Raw genomic sequence first — 13,925 nt, 5'->3', positions numbered from 1 at the left:
CACCATAATAAGTGCTCACACAGCCTTAGGCCGGACTGCTACTGAAGAGTTGAGCATTTATGCAGCTGTCTTAGCCCGCTGGCTTTTGTGTGTGTTTGCGTGTGTGTGATCTACGCGACAGTATGCGTGGCTGTTAGAGGTCACCATTAGGACCCAACTGGGTTTCAACGCTGACATTGATTTCCGCAGAGGTGTTTGATGTGTCTGCTAACACGTGTTGTCTGATCTCTTCTCTCCCTCGTTACACTTCTCTTTCCGTTTGATGTCGTCCTTTGCTGCTCCTGTCTTTCACCTGCTCACGCTGTCGCTCGCTATCTCTTTCTGCCTTTGTTCTTCTGAGAACAAATAAGGTTTGGAGTTTTTTGAAGAACCCTTGTGTTTATCTTGCATATAAGTATAAGATTCATGTCCTACGGTAGCATGCTGCATTCAAACAATGTGTGTATTTTATAAAGTGAGCTTTTTCGCTGTAGTTATGGTATGCTTTGGGTTCCTCATACTGTGCTTTGGATTCTAGTCGGTCACATGTAGTTTGGTGTGTGTGACTGACTGATTCACAAACTGAATGGCTGACGTGTTTATCGATGAATCCAACGGGTTAAAATGATCTCACACCACCTCAGACTTTCATTCATATCTATCGGCTATCTTTTATTGTTATTGTCCATCTGTCTGTCCATCAAGCAATCTGTTATCAATCCATTCATCCATCTATCTACCCAATTATTCTATCCATCCATTCATCTATCAATCCATCCATCATCCACAAACCCATCTGCTTACTGTTTACCGCTGCCATGCATCAACCCATATATCCTTTCCACATGTTTATTTGTTCTTCTCACTGAATTGAGTTTTTTCATGGTTGTTTCTGTTTTTTGGCATGCTCTGGGGCTCAGTCTCAAATGGATCCTGTCCCACAGTGCACTACTGTTCATATGATCTTTATTTAAAAGCCACAGTTATTTCAAACATATCCAAAGCAAAGTTACCAAGTTTCAAAATAACGTCGCACCACAGCTTGTGTACCAGAATTGTCATGAATAAAATGCTGTAAAGGATGTAGTATCACATCCCTTAACCCTTTAATCACATGGCAAATGTTTACCATGTCACGTACAGAACTGATACTTCCAAACTTTGTGACAGTTCTTTCTTTTCCCAGTACGGCAAATTCATCTTGTTTGCTTCCCCAAACAGGTTAACACAAACGCAAGTAATTAGCTGCAAATATTACTTGACCCTGGTGTATTTCTCATTTCACATACTTCCCCCTAACTATAAACAGTCTGGCTTAATTTCATTTGGTTTCCCAACTTACAGAGATTTAATGAGTTCGTAGTTTTCCTCTGGGTAATGTTGTCAGAGGACGCTGAATCCTTGTTGTGTTAATTAAAGCTCAATGCAATGAGAAAAAAAAGAAAAAAAAGAATAGCTTGGTCCAAAGTCCCCGAGAGGCGTGCTGTCGTATAGTTTTCAAGTTAATAATGTGTTTTATGTAGTGCTCATGCCACCAGTTTCCCAGTGGTCACAAGAAGGATATGAGTTGGAAGTTGTTGTCTTTAGGAAACAGATTCTACCCAATGTGAATTCATTCTGCCAAATCTTCTAGAGAACGTAAAGTTGTGGCGCTTCTTGATTGGACAGTAGCAATTAATCGATGTTCAGAATCTTAAATTTGGCCATTTCATATAAAATATCCAAATAGAACTTATTCCTTGCCATTTCTGCACGCTAGTTTGTTGTGTGATATGGTTTATCACGTCTCAGCAGGTCCCGACAGCTGCAGCAAATAATTAACCTACAATTAACCCACAATCATCTCTTGGCTGTGAGCATTTTTGTCTATGATGATTTAGGGATTCCAATTAAATTCAAGTTTAACAACATATAAAGTCTGTTTGAAATGCCAAAGAATAATTGTTTTAGGGATTTACTAACAGCCATGATGGGATACACCTCAATTTTCTGTCAGTTGAAGGTAGTGCACTGCCACAGGGCGTTTGAGACGTCAGCGGCCTTGTTCTGTTTTTTGAAATTGATGTTGAATATGTTTCAAATATTTGAAAAAGGAAAGTGTACGTAGAGGTGTGATTGATTTAGCCTCTCCTGCCAGTGGTGCTTTTCTATCATCACCAAATTACAAGTTAAGGCTAACAAATTCCCTGTAGAAACAAAACATGGAGAGCTGAATCAAGCGCACCTCGTTCTGATATTTGGAACCATGTTCAAGTAATGTCATCTCACACCCTGGTTCAACCCACCATTCCCCCTCTATTGTTTTCCTTTCCTTCCCCTGCACCCCCCCTCCTCCCCCCATGTATCCATTCCTCCACATCCCAACTCCCTCCTTTCCCTTTCCACCCTCTCCCCTGAATTCCACCCTTACCCACCCTCTTCAACAGTGTGGACGTGAAGCTGAGAACTTTGACCGTTTTTTCACACGCAACCCGCCAGTGCTGACCCCTCCTGATGAGGAAGTGATTCAGAACCTGGACCAGGACGAGTTCCAGGGATTCACCTATATCAACCAAGAGTTCCCAGGAAACGCTTGTTCCACCACTGCCGTCGAGCAGGCTTGATTTCACCGCATGCACGCTCAAACATCTTCAAGTTTTCCCCACATATCAAATTTAAATGTCCTGGGAGTGATAGTCCACTTTCACAGGAAACACCAAGGACTTAATCTGACACACAAAAACCTGTCATATACACATTAATATGTGTACACAAACATTTAATGTTCACACTGATGCATCCTTGATGATATATTTGTGACCCTTATATTCTGTAACAGGGCCTGAATGCATGTAGGACTCTAGTGCCGAGTCATGTCACAATTTAAATTTCGCAAATGTAAATTATTAGATTCAACAAATACAGAATTTTTTTGTCACAATCCATCAACCTTTAATGAACTTTGTTTTTTAGGTGTGATTCAAAATGACGTTGTCATTTCACACTTAGACTGATTTTTATTTTTCACTTGTGTTGCCAGCAGTGTGAACAAAATGTTTGTGTTTAGTGCTCCAGACATCACGGGAATGAGGGTTAGAAATTACAGATAATTCCAAAAATTTGCTAATTCAAGTTTTTAAATTGACAGAAAAAAATCTAATTTTTTTGATTATACATTTGGTGAGACTGAACCACACTGCCGCCCTCAGCAAACACAATCTTAACCCTAACATCTGCACAGAAAAAAAACAACTGCATTATTCAATGGTAAGAAAAGGGTTTATTTTGACTACTTTGATGGGAATTGAAGTTCAACCTTTTCTTTTCACAATTCCTTGGCTTGTCCCCTGCATTCAGAGTTTGGCCTGTATTTTAGCGTGCGTCTAATTCAGTGTATAATAATAATAATTATAATTTTAATAATAATAAAAATAATAATAATAGTGTCTATGATTTGCTAGAACTGAAATGCTTCAATTAACTTGAGTATTTCCATAAGAATAATGTCCTTGTATTTTCTCCTTGCAGTATTTTAGCCCTTTGCTGCCATTGGGTGACCATTTTTGAAAAATGGAATATAATTAGCATTTATTTAGAATGAGTTAGCATGTCAAAGCCAAACAACACAGCCAGAAATAAGAAAATTAGTATTTTTTCTGCCCACCACTTTGATTATGAACGTAAGATGTTGTTGGGAAATTTAGTCTTCATACAAGACAAGAGTGCAGTGTAAGTATTTAGTGTAAAAGGGTTTTATTTAGTCCCATGGATATTGATAGGTTTGGATGTAACATTAATGAAAGCAGTTAAAAGTAAAGCCAGCTCTTGTGTTTGGTATGTAGGCCATGTCTGCCTACTGTATGTGTGAAAATGCTGATGACATCAACAACGCTCACTCCTTGACAGCTGACACAGGACCGGTCAAACATTTTGCACACAAACTCATGTGCTGCCCCCACCACCACCACCACCACCACCCCCAACCTCCTCCATTAAGACATCTTAACTTAATTGAGTGCTTATATCTCCTGTCAATGGGATTGAGATGTAAATTAGATAGATACATGTAAAATTTTGTGTTTTACAAAAGCATATATTTGAGCATTTGTTTACAATGTATGTGTGTATACATATGTATGTTTTGTGTGTGCAAACAAGTGATAAATGCACATTGTTTGCACTTTTGTGGCAATGCTTGTCCCTTATCTTACTGTGCATTGTGTTTACTATTTTATTTCTATACATTTTGCTCTTAACCACATCAGCAGGATTGCTAAGATCAACTTGTAGGGATGTGTTATATTAAGATTTTAATAATTTTACTCATGTCACATTAGAGAAAGTGACACTTACACTGAAAGGATGCTTAAGCTACTGCAGTTTTAAGCCTTTTGTTTGACTCACTGTTGATGTTGAATACAGAAAATGCTTCGATTGTTCCTGAAAAGCAAAATCTTGTTGCTATAGGGTTGTTTTCAGATTGAGATTTACAGTCTGAAATTGAGATGTAAAGGGTTCCTAGGCCTTTGAACATTTCTAGGATAGAAAAATGGATTTGAAACATACAAGGGGTCAAATATATCATGCAGCTCAACCTTTATGGTCTAGTTTTATGACTAAAGGATTAAAGAAAAGCTCAACTTACTGTGATTGGTGCTTTTTGAGTAACCTTTTTTGTGCGCAAAATTTTCCACCCACAATACGAAAGCAGAAAATGTGGACTCGGGCTTTGTAAGCAGATCTCATGCACATTGTGGCAGTTATTATTCCATGTTAGCAATAATGTTGACATGAAGGCAGAAATATGTAGTACTGAACCAGTACTGACTCCAGAAGGGTTGGTTAGAGCTGTGATTCATTTACAGATTTGACATTTTGATTGGGTTAAGGAACAAATAAATATTGATCTACTGAAAGTCATGCATAAAGATGATCTATTACGTTGAACTGAAGTCCTGCACAGAATGGCTCAGGTCTAAAGGAAAACTCAATCTGTGTCCATGTTCTTTGTCCTTGTTCTTTGTCCTTTGTCAGTACTGTATTTATCATCGTCATTGACACCCATATTATATCAACAAATAACCATTCAGTATAAACTGATTTTTAGGTGTGTCAATTGCTGATATATCCATATAGTAGCACGTCTTATTAGAGTGAGAATATTCTTATTTTCAGAATTTGTGTTCTTAGTTTTTATGATTCCTTCCTGCTGAAGGAGAAGCAAAATTAATTTTGCATGATAAATGCTTTTGTTTTTATCTGATAGGATTTAATTGATATAGAAGAGTGTGGTCAAAGTTACTGCTTTGTGTGTGTGTGTGTGTGTGTGTGTGTGTGTGTGTGTGTGTGTGTGTGTGTGTGTGTGTGTGTGTGTGTGTGTGTGTGTGTGTGTGTGTGTGTGTGTGTGTGTGTGTGTGTGTGTGTTTGTGCTATGTCTGAAAAAAATGAAATATGTGTCAAGAAAAAAAAAAGCTTTTCACAGTGCTTTCTACGTGCCATTTTCTGTTTTGTTCGCAGGCAAATCAGGCCTATTAAATAAAGTATTTAAAGGATGTGTTAGATGTTTTTGTGTGATGTGATGGTCATTCTGATGCTGTTCAGACACAGCGGTTTGTTTGTTTTTTGGCTAGAGAAGAAAAGGAGTTGGGGGGGGTTGAATTGATGGAGGTTGATAGATGAAGAGTTTTCTGGGAAATGAGAACGAGAGAGGAAAACAAATGAAAGAGAGTCAGAGGGAAGCAATTCCACGATGAGAGCCAAAGAGAAGAGGCTGAGGCGGGGTTAGTCAGAAGGGACGATGGGACGAAGAAGCAAGATGAGGCTCTGTGAAGTGAAGCAGGCAGCTACAACAGCCTGTGCATATTTCATAGCTGACACTTATCATAGGAGCCTTTTCTTGATGGGGGGCGGGGGGGGGCATAGGTCTGACGACTTCAAGGAAATAACATGCAGACCACGGCCTACATGCTCACAGCCCTGCAGAGCCAATCGACCACTTCAAGACACCCTTAAAGCCGCTCCCTATCTGCTGCTCTTTCCAGCTGCACATCTACTGCTATTAGGGGTTACAGTATCTTGCATCATTTACTATTTCAGTGTAGTTTGGACACAAACGAGGCAAAGTGTTTTTTTCATTTTTTTCAAGCCACATCTGAGATGTAGAACAAAATAATAGCAAATGTCTGTAAAAGATATCAATTATCCACTGGGAATGTAATCACAGAACTAGTTACGGTTCATGATCTGTGGATGGGAAGAGAAAAACTGTGGCAGAGCAATTAAATTTTAATCAAGTTCGTCAAATGTGTTGAAGTGACCTTTAAAATTTTACATTTTGAGGGAATGTCGAGGCATATGACCCCATGAGTGTGGTTTATTTTTACAACTTAAAGTTTTAGCGTTTGTACAAATATTACTCGTTAGTCATAATTTTCCATAACTTAATTTAGTTTCATTAATTTAAAAAAATACCACCCATGTCAAAGAGAAAATCAAGCTATTGCTGTGAAACCCAGATCACAATTCCCCTCAAAATCAGATATAACAGACATGTGGTGGCACAGTACTCTAGATCAGTCCCATAAGAGGTCATTATTCCTGTATCCCATCTCCATACATGTTTTATTTATTTTACCTTTAGTTAACCACTGAATACATTAAAAATCTCTTTTTTAAGACCAAGACAGGCATTGGTAGCAATAAACTAGGCTGTGTATATACAAATAATTTACACTGAGAGTAAATTGCAGTTGAGGTCATCAAGCATATTAATCAATATCCTTCATAAATCATTGAGTAGGGGCTAAAAGTGAACGTACCTCTTCCAGTTTACTTAATGTGACACCTTTTGAAAAATAATGCCATGTTTACCCTCTTCCTTGAAACAAATGGGGACATAGTAATGGAAAAAGGACGTCCGTGTTTCAAGCTGATAAGCCAACCTAACAATAATGCATAATAATTGTGGTTAGCGCAGAGAAATAACAATTAGGCAATTATGTCATGTAATCATGACAGGCCTTGCAGAGGCTACTGCATGGTGAGGCAGTGAGTCATCATAACAAATGATTCACTGCCTTAAGGAGGGTGAAAGGTCCAAACTGCAGAGCTAAATCTGTATGGAGACTGGTAACAGTGGGAAACAGCTCTAACCAACAGTTTGTGCAGATAATCCAACAGCTAAAATCGTATTCCAGTTCTTGCTGAAAGGATAGACTGGCCGTGTATTTTGTATTTTTAACCCTTTCCTCTCCCATGCTCATTACCTTTGTTTTCTTGTTTCGACACGCAGCAGCTTCCCCAGAGATCATGTGAGACGATGCATTCACTGTTCCCTTGGGGACTAAAATGGAATCCTGATGCCCAAATATTTATGAATCTTGCAGTGTGTGTACGTTTGAGAAACTCTGTGGAGATTCTGTATGTGATGAACACAGACTTTACAATCAGTTAGTCTTTTAAAAACTTCTGTCTGAGCCTGGCTTTGCTGTTTGACACCAGACACTGTGATTTCCTGAAGAAATAGAGCTTAGCCAACTGTTGCTAGTTTTATATAGAATAACACACTGCTGAATGCTTATTTTGGTCTCTTGGATCAGTGCACTTACAGACAATGTTGGCTTATTTGAAAACATATCAGCAGGCAATTTAAATGAAGATAAAAAATGGTAAATCATGATAATCATCTCACACAAATCTCCAAATTTTCAAGTTTGGGAAGGATTTCCATCCAGAGAACTACATTTCCCTGGTCAGTGCATCCAAAGTTAGCTTGTATCTGCTATATTCTGCATGTTGGTCATTATTTTTGAGTGCTGAAAAACATCTCCCTGTTACCCATTTTCCTCTTTGTGTAACTGAATACTTAATTGTAGTGCAGCTGTGTTTATGCAAATTTATCATCCCGGAAATACAAACTGTGTAAAAGTAAGTTCCAGCACATAAGCTGTATAAAGTTTGCATTGGAGTGGATGTAATAGCCATGTACACAGTAAGCCACAGCAGTGCTGTGTGTGTGTGATAATTAATTCCAAATGTTGCGGCCCCCAAATTAAAGCCAGTGGCTCCGGCACAAAGCAGCCAGCGCTTATCAGCCCAAAACAGGTCAGCGTTCGATATCGCCTTTCATTCACCCTCCTCTCCTCTTCGGCTCCCCTTTCCTCTGTGCCTCCCACTCTCCCCACATCCTCAGCTGACATCGGCTCGTCTCCCGCTAATCCTCTCGTTGCTGAAAAGAGATGGTGAGAAAGAGAGAGAGAGAGAAAGGGAAGAGAGGTGGAGGGGAGTGAGGCAGGAAGAGGCAGGAGAAGAGTGCGGGAAGAAGAGAGGAGAGGGAAAGGTGTAAAGAGGCAAAGTCTAAATTAAAGACTCAGAGTCATGTTTCTCTATTAAAACTAACCGCCTCTGGATTTGAAAAACTATTTTCAAATCGCCGCCTCGATGCTGCTGTAAACTCAAGGCTTTCTATCTTTACATCTGTACCAAGGGCCACTGATATTTATCTCCCTCCCTGTCCTCTGTTGCATCTCCTCCTCTCTTTTTCTCTCCATATCTCTGTCTCTCTGCCTCACAGCATTGACTGCAGATGAAGCGTGTTGAGATGGAACACATTATGAGCTGGCCTACATCGCTAGCAGCTCTCTCTCTCTATGTGTGTGTGTGTGTGTGTGTGTGTGTGTGTGTGTGTGTGTGTGTGTGTGTGTGTGTGTGTGTGTGTGTGTGTGTATGCAGTGGATTTACAGGGGTTTTTAAATCACAAACTCACACGTGTGCCTTTTTGAATGTGTTTATGTTCATCAGTTCCCACAGTAGACCCACCAGACTACATCTGTACAAAGTAGTGGATAGACCAAGAAATTCATTTTGAACTCCAAATAGTCTACGATTTCGATGTAAACAAATAAATGAAATGAATATACAGTATTTTAACATACCATTGTGTATTTAAGAGTATCTTGCACATCCTGTATCATCTACAAACCAACAAGCAAATATTGCATCAAATGTTTTTTAGATTTCCAGCAGGAAATTAAGCTTGGATTTTGGATTTTGATGATTTTGTTAAATCTGAACTGAGCATAATCACATCTTTTGGGTACATCACATCTACCGTATATCGGTCTCGCTGACATGAGGCATCCTAGTGACTATCACACACAGGTATGTGCAGTGGGTCTGAGGCAGGTGTGTCAGGTGTGTCTCTATGGATAGAGGGAGCTCCTCTCAGGTAGGGAGACTGATGAAGGTGGGAGTCAACAACTCTCCTGTTCCTCTGTCGCTCACTGCTTCTGACCCTGCCTTCTCCTGCTTCATTTTCATCAAGCGGTAGAAGCAGATGCTGCTGTGATGAATAAACTCCTATCGACTTTCCATCGCAAAAGTGTAAGACATACATTGGTAACAACTGCCTGGTTGGATTCTTCTCTTTCGCCCTGTCTCCTCTTGTACTCACATCTTTCCTTCTTCCTTGTGCCATGATTTCAAACGTCAGCTGTTCTGATTCTGCATTGTGAATGTATTTAGATGTGGTTTGATTCTTTGTCTAGATAGGCTGAGTGGGGGACCAGTGCTCTCAACTAATGTTTCCATGTTGTAAATATGTGTCGTGTCAATGTGTGTGATTTCTATCTATCTATCTATCTATCTATCTATCTATCTATCTATCTATCTATCTATCTATCTATCTATCTATCTATCTATCTATGTATCTATCTATACATATATATAATCTACAATTATCATCTATCTTTATTTTTTTCCCCAGCATTTAAAGAAGTATAGATAGCAATTTAACACTACACCTATCTGTGATGTGTGGGTTTAAGTTTTGTTTTGTTTTTCTTCGTCTTCTTGGTTTTCAGAAATGCCGCATTGGACCAAGTTGCCTTTTTACAATCCTGATGCCCCACTCAAAAATACAACTTATTTTTGATGTGAATGATATCTGCAAGTTGCATCAACAACATAAAAGTCCCTTTAATCGTGTACAACAATTCCAGTTTTACTCTATAAGCCATATAACATGAATGTTGTCATTATTTACAGTATGCAGCTTCTTGCATTGTCACATGATTTAAACAATCAGTAACTATGTGGTGAGATACAAACGTGAACATGTAAAATGGACTAATGAGTATAACTGCTGGGTTCCTTCTGCATTTTGTTTCATTTTTAGTACAAACTTGTTAGGATTTGGTTTGGAATGTTATGAGTTTCAAAGCTACGGTTATTGTATTATTAAATGTGTGTGAAGTAGTAGCATTTCAACCAACCATCATCTCTTGTATGATGTCTGAAATTATGAACAATTGCATAAATAAAATGAAGATACTAAATGATATAACACCAATGTTCTCACTTTATGTCCTTTCCATCCCATTCTTCCCCAATCATTTTATCTGTCCTGTGTCTCTTGACGTCTCCCTCTTACCACACACTCGCTCCTTCATGACCTCATCACCTCGTCCCACAGAGGACCCGTCAGGACACCTGTAACTTTGACAAGGAGTTCACAAAGATGCCAGTGGACTTGACACCAACAGACAAGCTGGTCATCATGAACCTGGATCAGGATGAATTCCTCGGCTTCTCCTACACCAACCCGGAATATGTTGCACCAAATTAATGGCTACGTAATTGGACAGAGGAACTGCTAAAGCAGTCTGTAGGACAAAGCAGCTCCACATGGCTAATTTATTTTGTGTTTGTTCAGCTTTCTTAAAGACCACGTTAGAGTTTGTCCAGAATTCAAGCATCACGTTGCCAAACTTGCAGAATGGATGCCAAAGAGTTTGAGCTTTGTATCAAAATACACTAGGTGTCAAAATTAGTTTTTATACACATAGCTACATTTACTGGAAAATATGTTGGCAACTTCCTGTATGTACACTATGGCACAATAACAACGATGTGGCCAGCCCAGAGGACAAATCACATCACCCAAATGTTGCTTGCCAACTGAGAACCGTACCGTTTCCTTAACTTTTTGTGCCACTGACAATAACAATAGAAATTTGTTTTGCCCTGTTTGTGTGTGTTTCACTTAATCAACTTCAATGATGTAATTATTGTGATACATTCTGTCTCTTTTTCCCCACACGTCTAACCGTATGAGAGTGACATGTTTCTGAAATGTGACCTGATGTAAACCCGTGTCTGTCGCTGCATCCCCATTGTCTTTGGGGGGTACAGTACGCCTCCCTGAATCTAACAAACTGTATCCGTCGTTTCTCCTGCAGACATTTAAATAGAGCCCTGAACACAGGGGGCTTTGGCCATGTCCACAAGCACCACCAGGAGAGCTGTGTGTATCACTGAGGACGTGCTGCCACACACTAACACAGGAGAATTCCTAATGATCTAACTTCAGATGTTTTTATCCGTCCTTTTTTTGCCTTCATTGGTTTTTGTCTTCTCCTTCCTCCTCTCCTCCGCCCACATCCCCTGTCGTCTCCGGTTATTTATTTATTTGTTTTGGCTCTAATCCATACTCCTGACAAGGCCTCACTGGGAGCCCGGTACGGCGTGGTGTCACAGGGCTAGCAATGCGGCTGTCACCAGTGGAGTGCACACACACACACACACACACACACACACACAAAATTGCATGAACAGTGAATGAGGAGCTGGTTTGACAACCCCCAAGTGAGCGATTTCACAAACGGCAATAACAACAGCAAATGCTGCATCTCCATTATTAATTTTGTGCTTCCTTCTCCTAACCCGTGTGTGTGTGTGTGTGTGTGTGTGTGTGTGTGTGTGTGTGTGTGTGTGTGTGTGTGTGTGTGTGTGTGTGTGTGTGTGTGTGTGTGAATGCTGTGTTTTGTGTACATGTTGTTTTAACAGATGCACATATGCTACAATACACACATGCGTGTGTGTGTGTGTGTGTGTGTGTGTGTGTGTGTGTGTGTGTGTGTGTGTGTGGTTGTCAGGTTTTATTGCGTGAAGGCTGTTATTTCAAATTCTGCTCAAATTCAGTAAATCTGCCTTTCAGCGTCAAACCCCATTACAATGGCTATAATGCCAACTAGATCTCTGTACTGGATATGGACACGTACACACACATACACACACATACATACACATACATACACACCCTACCATACAGTTCGATTTATGACTGTGGTTTGAATTATTAGCTGAAGCATAACAAAGCAGACAATGTGAAATGTTTGCTCCTGGAGGCACATAAGACATATACTGTAGGTCCATTACACAGACATAAATTATTTTCCCTTCTTTAATTAGCACAGACAGTACTCTGGTGTATACTATATAAAGTACATGTGCGTATATTGTAAATATTTATACATGAAGGAATACACAAGTCTAAGTCTTGTCACCTTCAGGATAAGATAATTTGGAACACATTCTTCTGTGCTTTTAGTCTGATAAAATGTAAAGTATAAATTTTTGTTGACCTTTCAAAGGTGTAGAGATGTAGATCACTCAGGTTAAGGGTGTAAATATCTCCTTGTATCAATCCTAATCTTTACACTCTTGTGCTGGTGGGCATCGTAGGCCATGACAACTTCGCTACTACTCTCAAGAAACAGTGATTCAAGATATTGAAGTATTTTACAATTAAATAGAAGTCTTTCTTTAAATCTCAAAAGAATTTCTGCAGCAAACACAGTCAGCTTTCATCTGTGATGACGTCAGAGAAATGATGAAATGGCGCAGATCTACAATAACACATACATAAACGTATTACCAGTAGCATTACCATCACTCAGTTCCTCATAATGGTTCTTGCTTGCTGTTAAAAATTCCTGATCAGGACTATAAGGAATTGTACTATGCATGCATGTGATAATCCCTGTTTCTCATATCTAGTTTAAGTGATAATTGATGAACCATTTTGTAATGATAACTTTATTTCACAGTAATAGCTTGATTTATGATAAAATATGTCTAATGCCATTGTTTCATATTTGTGAAATATTGCACGAGGACCATGTTCTGCTTGATTTGTACATATATATAAATCTTCAGTTCTGTAGGACTCAGAGTCTTCCATTTCCATTTGGATACCGGGAAGTTCATATGTTTAGGAGTGAGATGCTAAAAATGAGTTGCAATACAAAAAGATACAAATATGTGACAAGTGAAATATTAATTTAAACATTCTTATTTACCTCACAGAGTTTTACAGGCTCTGAATTACAGAAGTCTTTGACGAAAAGTAGAGACTCTTAACTTGTATCCTCCCGGCATCCTTCCTTTCGTTCTTTACAACCTCATCTTTGATCACGTCTTTCCATCTGCCATTTTATTTTTTTCTCTGACCTTTCCCCACCCTCCATCTATCTCCTTCTTTCCACTCATCTTTTCTTCCTCATTTTCTTTCCTCTTGACCTTTACACCTCTCTGTATGTTTTTTCTTCACTCATACTTTCCACCATTTTCATGTCTTCCCTTTAAGATCCATTTTGCTTCCACTAGCTTTCACTTCTCATTGTCTCCAATCTGTTCCTATAACTCTCCTCCTTGCTCTTCCGGATTTCATTCATAGTTCACCCTTTTTCTATCACAATATATCTACTTGACGAAACTTGAAATCTGACAAGCTAATGGTAATATTAGATTCTTCTTTCTTGCACTTTCGTCTGCTTATCATGTCTACGACAACTATTGTAATAACAAAAGTAATTTGAAGGTTTTTCATGTTGAGAACATCAAAGATGCTGTAACTGAAGAGTAAGGATGTGTTTTGTGCCACTTTATGAACAAGAAAATGTGTACTGTGATGTTTTTGATTGTAGTTTAATAAATCATGTTGAAATATCAAATATTTTCTCACTTCCTGTGGACCAGACAGTGTGTTGGGGCCACATCTGATTCAGTATTTGGATATTGCATAAATATTTCATAAAACCTTTAGCATTGGAAAAATTATGAAGACAGAGCGATGAACCTTCCAATAATTAGAGATGTAAGATTTTGTTTTCATCTATTCACTGTAC

At 39.0% G+C, this 13,925-nt stretch overlaps 1 protein-coding gene across 3 annotated transcripts in view; it reads left to right on the top strand.

Moving 5' to 3' along the window:
• Window positions 1-13,692, top strand: part of prkcbb (protein kinase C, beta b) — a 71,980-nt gene extending 58,288 nt beyond the window's left edge. For 2 of the 3 annotated variants that reach the window (XM_068335960.1, XM_068335962.1), the window contains one exon: window positions 2,406-10,423. In XM_068335960.1, the coding sequence (XP_068192061.1) occupies window positions 2,406-2,582 (177 nt within the window). In that variant the 3' untranslated portion in view covers window positions 2,583-10,423. The other variant, XM_068335961.1, reaches the window with a different exon arrangement.
• Window positions 13,693-13,925: the final 233 nt, after the last annotated feature.

The sequence above is a fragment of the Antennarius striatus genome, chromosome 16 (genome assembly GCF_040054535.1).
Source record: "Antennarius striatus isolate MH-2024 chromosome 16, ASM4005453v1, whole genome shotgun sequence".
NCBI lineage: Eukaryota > Metazoa > Chordata > Actinopteri > Lophiiformes > Antennariidae > Antennarius > Antennarius striatus.
Note: the sequence above shows the minus strand (reverse complement) of the source record. Positions and strands in the feature narration are given on the sequence as shown.